Source organism: Periplaneta americana, chromosome 11, assembly GCF_040183065.1.
Source record: "Periplaneta americana isolate PAMFEO1 chromosome 11, P.americana_PAMFEO1_priV1, whole genome shotgun sequence".
NCBI lineage: Eukaryota > Metazoa > Arthropoda > Insecta > Blattodea > Blattidae > Periplaneta > Periplaneta americana.
Window position 1 is genome coordinate 1,142,483 of NC_091127.1, and position 10,418 is coordinate 1,152,900.

General features: G+C 35.9%; 1 protein-coding gene and 1 long non-coding RNA gene across 5 annotated transcripts in view; one reads left to right on the forward strand and one right to left on the reverse strand.

Annotated features, from left to right (window-relative positions):
• LOC138708706 (beta-glucuronidase-like) overlaps positions 1-8,712 on the reverse strand; it is a 32,797-nt gene extending 24,085 nt beyond the window's left edge. Inside the window, exons 1-2 of one of the 3 annotated variants that reach the window (XM_069838809.1) lie at positions 8,578-8,712; positions 1,769-1,987 (exon numbers count right to left, since the gene is read on the reverse strand). In XM_069838809.1, coding sequence (XP_069694910.1) covers positions 1,769-1,987; positions 8,578-8,580 — 222 coding nt within the window. In that variant the 5' untranslated portion in view covers positions 8,581-8,712. Of the gene's footprint in view, positions 1-1,768; positions 1,988-3,319; positions 3,469-8,090; positions 8,216-8,577 lie in introns of those variants that run through there. The other 2 variants (XM_069838810.1, XM_069838811.1) reach the window with 2 other exon arrangements.
• The window catches only part of LOC138708710 (uncharacterized), a 38,572-nt gene continuing 36,340 nt past the window's right edge, over positions 8,187-10,418 (forward strand). For both annotated transcript variants that reach the window (XR_011334756.1, XR_011334755.1), the window contains exon 1: positions 8,187-8,326. This is a non-coding gene — a long non-coding RNA (uncharacterized lncRNA). The remainder of the gene's footprint in view (positions 8,327-10,418) is intronic.

Here is a 10,418-nt window from a genome sequence, read left to right on the forward strand (position 1 = left end):
TATTTTGTTATTTTGAAGCTTTTTCTTACAGGTACGTTGTATAAAATTGTGTTGTGAAGGCGGTGATGACGTTATGGAGTACTAGTTGCTAGGTAACCTTTTCTGGCACTGGTGCCAGAATTAGGCCAATTGTGCGCGATTTATAGCGTCATAACAAGCGTGTTTTAATGCTAGGATTGCATAAACTTCATCAACTATTAATACAAAAACTATTAACTGAAGTCCACACCTGTCGAGTAATGGTTAGCGTGTCTGGCCGCAAAACCAGGTGGCCCGGGTTCGATTCCCTGTCGGAGCAAGGTACCTGGTTGAGGTTTTTTCCGGGGTTTTCCCTCAAGCCAATATGAGCAAATGCTGGGTAACTTTCGGTGCTGGACCCCAGACTCATTTCACTGGCATTATCACCTTCATATCATTCAGATGCTAAATAACTTAAGATGTTGATAAAGCGTCGTAAAATAACCTACTGTTAACTGAAAACCTCCATTGATGACTAAATAACATGTAATCATGACGTCCTAAGAAACTGTTCCATCTCTGTCTAGGAAATCACCTCTTCGTCAGTAAAGCAGAGCAATATGTGATGTGCAAGATGTGTACGCAAATCAATACAAGTATTATCTTCTTTAACACAGATAAGGTTTTATTATAAAATTGTTAACCGATATGGTTGGTGTACCAGTTCTGTCATTGGTTGTGTATGCCTATACTCTTTCACCAAGCTTCAATCTTGGAAGGCAGAAACTGATGTATACCATATTAGACCAATTCATAACGGAACACTCAATTTCAGATTAAAACTGGATTAGTCAACAGTGTACAGTACAAATACTTTCAGTGTATCCTATTAAAATAACTATTATTGTAGATACATAATTAATTGAAATAAAATGCGTCCTCAGTGCGAAGAAATTTGCAGGAAATCTGGCAGAATTAAGACAGAGATCACTATAAATAACCGTTAGTAAAGTTTAGTATTTGTGAATGTGCATCTTAAGCGGTAGATAAGAAATAAACGAAGATACCCATGTAATACCATCTGTAATTACTGCCACAAATTCACATTTCATATCGCAGGGTTAATTTTTCAGTGGCTGTTAAAAAAAACAGTATCCTGAAGAAAGTGAATAAAAGTAAAGAAATTAAAGAAAAGTACACTAAAATATGTCATTTTTTAACAAAAATGTGTATTTTTTCATCTTCTTCAAGATAAATTAATTTTAATTAAACTTAATACAACTAATAATCAGTGTAGTGAATAGGTATTATATATGACGAATTTTATATTGTATGTGCACATGTGTGTACGATCTATGGAATAAAATAAAGAATCCTATGTGTATCTTCACTAAGTAGACTTACAGACGAGTGTCAATATATTCACATTGAAATTTCTATAATATTTGGTGCGGAATAACTTTCATAGTGAGAGTGATGACAAGCATCCACACCTGTGGAGTAACGGTCAGCGCGTCTGGCCGCAAAACCAGGTGGCCCGGGTTACCTGGTTGAGGTTTTTTCTGGGGTTTTCCCTCAACCCAATATGAGCAAATGTTGGTAACTTTCGGTGCTGGATCCCGGACTCATTTCACCAGCATTATCACCATCTCATTCAGATGCTAAATAACCTAAGATGTTGATAAAGCGTCGTAAAATAACCTACTAAAAAAAAAGTGATGACAAGCATTTCCAAATGTAGGAATGTCAAGTAATCATACAAGTACTGCCTACAAGAAATAGGAAGAAATATTAAATCGCCAAAGTGTACCTCATCAAATCCTGTAGAAAACCATTTGTTTCTAAATCCATCCTCTTGATCCTCAGCTGTGGATATACGAAACTTCCAAATGCCATCCAGTGAAACTAATTCCCGGCTCTCAGATTCCCTGGGATATAATATTCCAGAGGAGTGCACAACACTGGCTGTGATTAATATCAGCCAGAACTCCATTCTTGGGGAGAACGTAAACTTGTTGTCACATAATTTCTGAAACAAAGTTCATTTCTATAACATTAAAAATTATGAGAAGGTTCTTTAAGCAGTAAATCATAGTCTGTTTTGTTTTACTTTTTTAAATAGTGAAATGGAAGTTTACATTATATAATTTATTGTATTGTATTATTTGCATTCCATGGTATTCGTACATCGCTTCACAGCTGGAATATGGAACATGTAAAAAAAATCATAGGTACTACAAAGTCTTAATTATAGTCACAGACTAGTTGAAATATATATAGAAGATTTTTACAATATACAAGTACAACACATGGGATTAATACAAGACAGAAATATTCATGCAGCGTTGTTGAATGTCATAAATTCATCTATAGACAGGGTTGCCAGATTCTCTGATGAGGAATCCAGGACAGCTGATGATACTGCATTCCTACCTCAACGTGACTACACATTTCAATTAATTCAATTTGCAAAACAACTGATTTATTCGTTTTATGTCTTTCAACTAATTATATAGGGCCTAAACTTTTAATTTTGTTACATTTTTGCTAGATTATGAAATTTCCTTTGAATTATTGATGAAGTCTGGAAAATAATGTCATAATACAGCCTGATCTATACAGAAAAAAATGCGTGATACATTGTTTAAATCCTATCAATAATAAATGAACTTTCAAAGAGAGTAAAGAATAAAGGTACTATATAATACCTAATACATCATTTTTATTTGAATACAACCCGGTATGAGGCACCAGGTAGCACTGACGAAGACATTGAACATAAGTTGAACAGGGTCTTAAAAAATTAATGAGGAATTAAAAAAATATTTTTAATATAGAAATGAGCAAAACGTATTTTTCCAATTCTTTTGACATTCCAGGACAAATGTAACTCGACACAGAACACACCATTAAAATCGAGGACGTTTGGCAACCCTGCTTACAGAACAGAAGGCGTGAGAAATTAGGACTTCTTTAATTTGGCCCTAAATAATCTTATGTTTTGAGTTTGATTTTTTATGTCCATAAGAAGGCTATTAAATTTTTTTTATTTCTTCATTGTTGGATACACACTTTTAACACTTATATAATCACTGATTAACTTTGTAACTCCTTTACTGTGTTAACATTAGAAAATATCTGGCTGACAAGTTTCGAAGTGATATTCTTCACAGTAGCGGCCGGTGATCAAAATCCTCGGTGAGGCCAGATGCAATTAGTTTAAGTGCCTCCGATAGGAAATGTTTGTTTATGATATTAATTATTATTGTTATTATATTATTACTGTATTATTATTATTATTATTATTACTATCATTAGTCTATTCTTATTACTATCAATGAAAAACAATAATTTCACTCACCAAATAAGCTGTTATGCTCTGAGTTTCAGTGATTGTTTCAGTGTGATGAAGCTTCCCATATTATGTGTTGAAATTCTCCTTTCTTTCTTTTCTTTTTATTTTTTTCCTTTGACAGCAACAAACAAGGCCAAGAGAAGTTTATTTTGCATCACATTACCACATAACCATTTATGTGGCCCATACCAGGATGCAATAGAAACTCACGTTTTAAGATTATGTGTCAGAAAAATTATTATCAGCGATGTCGTAGGTGTCTCGGTAATCTCTCTCTTTATTTAAAACTTCCTTTCTTTTAGTATTATTTCTTCTCGAAAAAGGACACTCTAACAATGAATTAACTACACCAGCATTATTTCTCTCATTTCTTTCTGTTTATATTTTCCCAAAATACATAACAACATTGGCCCAGATTCACTACTGTACTACGAAGTACAATAGTACAACACCCTCGCTTATGTCATAAACTGAGACATAAGGGGAGAGAATCGAGTGGGTTTCTGCCTGCCAAAGAGCTGGAATTTTATTTATGGCCTAGTTAGGAAGACAAGTCACCACTGCTATTCCCACCCCACTCTACCCTTGAGGCCGGCCCATAGATGGGATGAGTGAAACCTGACCAGGCCAGACGAATTGTGCCTCAGCTACAACGTTTTAAGCATAAACTCAAAGCCCGCGAAAGGACATGAAATGCATAAGCCAGACCCGGCACGAACGATTCTGGCCTCAGGAACAAATTTTACTGCAAAACAGGTCTAAATACATCACAAGCCAGACCCGGCATGAGCAATCCCGGCCTCAGGAACAAATTTTACTGCAAAACAGGTCTAAATACATCACAAGCCAGATCCGGCATGAGCGATTCTGGCCTCAGGAACAAATTTTACTGCAAAACAGGTCTATATACATCAAAGTTTTCAAATGCTTCTAGAGCGATATATGCTTCATTCAAATAACTAATACATTATATAAAAACACAAAATTTGATTTCAGTTAAGCCAAGTGACTGAGGCCCGGCCTCACTTGCCTCAGTCAATCAGCCGCCACTGATTCTTCGTTATCCAAAGCCTAGCGAAGGCCCCGCGCTATCTTCTGGTTTCCTGTTGTGGTGGGGTGTGTTCATGATTGTGTCGATAAAACTTAGGAAGTACACTTCTTATCTTAAGCCTGCTCATGGATATAATTATTAAAATAATCAAGATGCAAAACAAGCAACTCAGTGCGACCAAGCATTGAGCGGTATCAAATGAGGATAATAATAATTTTACGTATGGTAAGTTATTCTCTATCTAGGATTCTATCTCCTTCTCATTCGCACCCTGACTAGCGCTCGTCTCTTGCGTCCACAGGACACAGATTTAACTTGGAGGCATAGTAAGTTCTATTACCATACCAGTATTAATAATAAAGTCATATCTTTGGAAGTATTTGATGTTAATTTTACGTATAATTTTTAAGGATCTATTCATCAGAGAATTCGTAGCATAATGGCTATAATAGTGGTTCACTAAATGAAAGGTCCTAGTATCTAATCCCCAGTGTATTCGAAGGTGTCACGTATTCCAATTTAATGTAAAATAGTAGAGTGAAGTGGGTAGAGGGAGAAAGAGAGACGTTTTAGAAGATGGCAAATTTCTGGAAACTTGCAAAAACTTGGGTGAAATGGAACATATCTCTGGTAAGAGTAGACTATAATTAATATTCAACTCATTTTTGTGAAGAATGACTTACTCCACTGTCATTCTGATCCCATTTATGTACCGGTACTAGTCACTTAGGGCAGATGTCTTCTCGGAGCACTTCCTCCTCTCTCCTTTTTAATGTAAGAGTGGAACAAGATGCGGGAGCAGTTCGTGTATCTCCGGATGATGTCATGTTTGAATAGATATCCCCAATTGCTATTACGATGTAACCACAATCTAGTACATACAGTTAAGAAGCTTGAGGTGATTTTTTTGCATTTCTCGCGATATAATGCTCAAAGCTGTTAGCAACTGAGAGTACTAGAAGCAATAGACTGTGCGATAGTAGCGATCCTAGTGGCTAGCAACTAAAGTTCAACTGTCATTGGATGCATATTCCCTATGTATTGAGCTTCATTCATTTATTATATTCCATAGATCTTACATGAGCAATGAAGCTTTAAGATGTGAAACAAGTCAAAATTTTACAATATTACAATTACAATTTTTACAATATTTTGCAATTTTTACAGTTTTACAATTTAGTAATTTTCTACAATGATGAGGTGAGGTCCAAGGATTCGCCAAAAGATTACCCGGCATTTGCCTTTTGGTTGGGGAAAACCTCGGAAAACCCCAACCAGGTAATCAAATCAAAGGGGTTGATGCCGAGGACTCGCCATAGACCATCCGGCTTCAGTCCCACGGCTGGGGAAAACCTCGCGACTAAATACTAGACTGTGGTGTAATGGTCAGTCATTGTGTTCATCTCCGAGGAAATAACATCCTTATTACCGCAAATGTATGAAGAAATAAAAGATTTCATAGGGAAAGTGAAATTGTGGGAGTCGCAAGCTTCAGTGGGTAACTGTTATCACTTCATTAATCTAACATTTTTATCTAATTTGAATCAAGACCAGTGTAACAAATTGGTATAGTGAAGTGAAGTACTGAAGGGCTTGAGAAAAGATTTGAGACCTGTTTGTTTGTTTGTCGGTCTGTCCGTCGGTCTGTCTGGTTTGGTTTGTTTTGTTATCTATAACTGAAACTTGATTAATTTATTTCAATAATATTTGTATTTATCCTGGTAATAATGAACAGTTTGACTCGTAGACACTTTGTTTTTCAGCATTAACTTCCAATGATTGTATGATAGAAGATTCGAAGAGAACGTTAGGATGTAGATCTTCGGCTCTCCCCTTCCTACCAATAATGCATAACACAATATCAATACGGCGGTTGCTGTCGTCTGCGATACAACGAACTTTTTTGTTGATTTCGAGTTCGTTACTTTTTTTCTGGTTATTATAAGCTTATATAAGTTGTGTTAACTCTCGCTAAGTAGTTTTATATTTTATTTTATCAGTCTTATTATTTTATTATTGTTAATATTTTTGTTTTATTATTATTAATTAATTTGTATTACTATCTTTGTATTATCTCCGTCACTGTTATTCTATTATTATTATTATTATTATTATTATTATTATTATTATTATTATTATTATTATCATTATTATTATTATTATTATTATTATTATTATTATTATTATTATTATTATTATTATTATTTCTATCATCAACATTATTACTGATGTCTATAAAATTTATGTAGACTCTACTGGACTGTACCCGAGCACGAGCATATGCTCATTTCGGGTATCTATTCAAATGTAAATTATGAATGAATTTGAATTTGAAACTGTTATTGTAATGCAGGGGCGGATCTAGCTACTTAGCGCCTCTAGGCAGAGAAAAATATTTCCGGCCCTTACTTCGCCCTATATGCGTCATTTGGATCAACTGAAATAATTGATTCCGCGTCATTATTACTGTTTCTAATATCGGAAACGCCTGACTCAGATAAACCACACACTCCACTATTTTTTACACTCTGATGTATCTATCTGGACTCGAACTGGAACAAACTGGCTGTGTTTGTCTTTTTAAATAGCACATCTACTTTTGCACTTTTTCTCACAATTTCTTCTTTTTTATTGGGTTGTTTTTCGCGAGTTTCCGGTAATGTTGTTTAGTCAACTGTCCAAAGACAGGTCTGAACCTCATAAGTGATACCAACAAGGCACTACTTATGAGAAAACTAGGCCAGGAGATAATGGGTAGGGTTGCCAGTTCTTTGTGCTTAAATAATTACGTAACATGTATGGTTTTTCATGCTTCAGATTTCTTCTTTTACTCATTGATATAGCTATCATTAGAAAATAAATGTATTATTATTATTATTATTATTATTATTATTATTATTATTATTATTATTACTGCAAACTACATGTGGAGTAACGGTTAGCGTGTCTGGCCGCGAAACCAGGTGGCCCGGGTTCGATTCCCGGTCGGGGCAAGTTACCTGGTTGAGGTTTTTCCGGGGTTTTCCCTCAACGCAAACGCAATATGAGTAAATGCTGGGTAACTTTCGGTGCTGGACCCCGGACTCATTTCACCGGCATTATCATCTTCAGCTCATTCAGACGCTAAATAACCTAGGATGTTGATAAAGGGTCGTAAAATAACCTACTTAAAAATTACTGCAAACTACTTAGGAAATTCCTCCCAAAACATGTTTGTTGTGACATGCGTATTAAGTACAATAAGTCGAAAGTGCATCTCTGTAGCATTTCTTCCGCAATAGTTAGTATTTAGCTCGCTCATGCTTGTAACATGAATCAACGATCAACTATCTTCGGGTATTGCACTATCTTCAGCTGACTGCGCTATCTACACTTGTTCTCGTTGCAAACAATTTGTATGCGTTGGCCTTGAGACGCCTGAATTTAGGGTAAATTCTCCTGATCTCGGTTATGCATTTTTTTTTATAATTTTAAGCAAGTGCAATTAGTCCAAATGGAAATAATCTTCTGTATCTTTTATTTAGAGAGAGTGACAATTCTTTTTTGCCCATGACATACGAACCCCTAAAGAGCCTTTCGTTTAAATACGACTCTGATGATACCACAATGATAGGCCTACTAGATTAGGGGATGTTAGTAACTTAACTTAAAGAACAACGATAAGTATACCAACATTGTAAAAATAGAGTACTTGCAACTTGGCTTCTTCATCAATAGCCTACATACCGTTAAAATTAATGCTGTGCTTTTGTGTTCATGGCTGCAGTTACTTCCAATAATAAGTTATTTCATGTGAATATGCCGCTTTTGTATTTGTAACTATATTAAGAGAGTGTTTTTTAATATATAATGGTTATTATTATAGTTTTCAAAATGCACAAAACATAATTTTAATATTAAATGCCTTTGAGAAAGAGTTACCGTACACCAAGAAGTATTGTAAAAATATGTGTATCCTATGCGTAAGTAACGATTTTCTCTATATAATCATTACAGAAATGTCATGAGGAAAATTAGTGATTAATCATTATTAAGTTCAGTTTTTAATTCTACTATATAATGCTTCGCAGCACGGAAAAGTAATGGAACCACTTCTAACCTATAAAATGAAAGCGGATACGCTTCTTCAATTACTGTGTCAAATATTATGTGTTAAATATTATTAGTACAAACGAATAAGTAAGATATAGTATGTTATATTAATTATACACACCATTTTTCACCGTGTCGTGTAATATCTGAAGATAAGAGTTGATAAACTTGCTCCCAGTGTTGCCAACCGATGGTAGAAATCGGTAGTCAACATTGTGAAAGGGAGATTTTTTATTGATTTATTTTACGACGCTTTATCAACTGTTATGGTTACCTAGCGTCTCAGTGAGATGTAGATGATAACGCGAGCGAAGTGCGTCGAGGGCCCAGTGCCCAAAGTTGCGTAGCATTTGCTCTTACTGGGCTGAGGGAAAACCCCGTAAAAACCTCAACCAAGTAACTTGTCCCAACCAGAATTTGAGGCTGGGCCCGCTCGTTTCACGGTCAGACAAGCTAACCGTTACTCCACAGCGGTGGAATGTAAGAGAGAGGAACATAAACAGTGCTGGTATGCAGTAATATTGGCTTACACTGTACGGTATTCATTTGATTTTACACAAACATACGAAGCTATAGTCGTACTTTATTCACTGCTGTGCTCATAAACTTTATATAATTATGTTTTTTGTGCATGTTTGCCAACAGTTTGTATGCAGTCTTAAAATGTTAGCATTCTCTAATATGTATTTCCCGATCAGTACCTAAGCATTTACACATACAAATATAGCTTTTCAACATTCTAAATCTTGCAAATCTAGTCTTTCAGGTAAAGCTCCCTGTAAAGCAGATTTGAATAATTTCAAGGGAAAAATTGTTCCGGGGCCGGGTATCGATCCCGGGACCTCTGGTTGAACGTACCAGTGCTCTACCAACTGAGCTACCCGGGAACTCCACCCGACACTGTCTCAACTTTTCCCTTTATACCCACACAACTCGCGTGGGCTGACGAAATGCCAGAGACCCACATCGAGTGCACACAATCTCTGTGTGACTTGTAATTGTGGTTTTCTGTTAACGTACACGGTGACGTATATATTATGCAAATCTAGCCTTTCAGGTAAAGCTCTCTGTAAAGCAGATTTGAATAATTGTCAGCCCACGCGAGTTGTGTGGATATAAAGGGAAAAGTTGAGACAGTGTCAGGTGGAGTTCCCGGGTAGCTCAGTTGGTAGAGCGCTGGTACGTTCAACCAGAGGTCCCGGGATCGATATCCGGCCCCGGAACAATTTTTCCCTTGAAATTATTCATTCTAAATCTTAATTATTATTATCCATTTTGAATTAATGCCGATAATTGCACCGTTTGGCAGTAAATTAAAAAAACACGGCTGGCCACTTTTTGTTTCCGTTAGTTTATAATTATAAATCTTAAGTGTTTACAATGGCCATGTCATTCAAAAATTCCAAAAATTTAAATTCATATTTACAAAATGAACTTAGAAAATGTATACAGTATCAGTACCACTGTTGTTAATAGTATGATAACTTTAATATATTTACTTACAAATGGCTTTTAACGAACCCACAGGTTCATTGCCACCCTCACATAAGCCCGCCATCTGTCCCTATCCTGAGCAAGATTAACCCAGTCCCTACCATCATATCCCACCTCCCTCAAATCCATTTTAATATCCTCCTATCTACGTCTCTGCCTCCCCAAACTTTTTTTCCCTCTGGCCTCCCAACCAACACTCTATATGCATTTTTGGATTCCTCCATACGTGCTACATACTCTGCCAATCTCAAATGTTTGGATTTAATATTCCTAATTATATCAGGTGAAGAATACAATGCGTGCAGTTCTGTGTTGTGTAACTTCATTCTCCTGTAACTTCATCCCTCTTAGCCCCAAATATTTTACTAGGCCTAAGCACCTTATTCTCGAACACTTAACCTCTGTTCTTTTCTCAAAGTGAGAGTCCAAGTTTCACAACCATATAGAACAAACTTTAATATACAATAT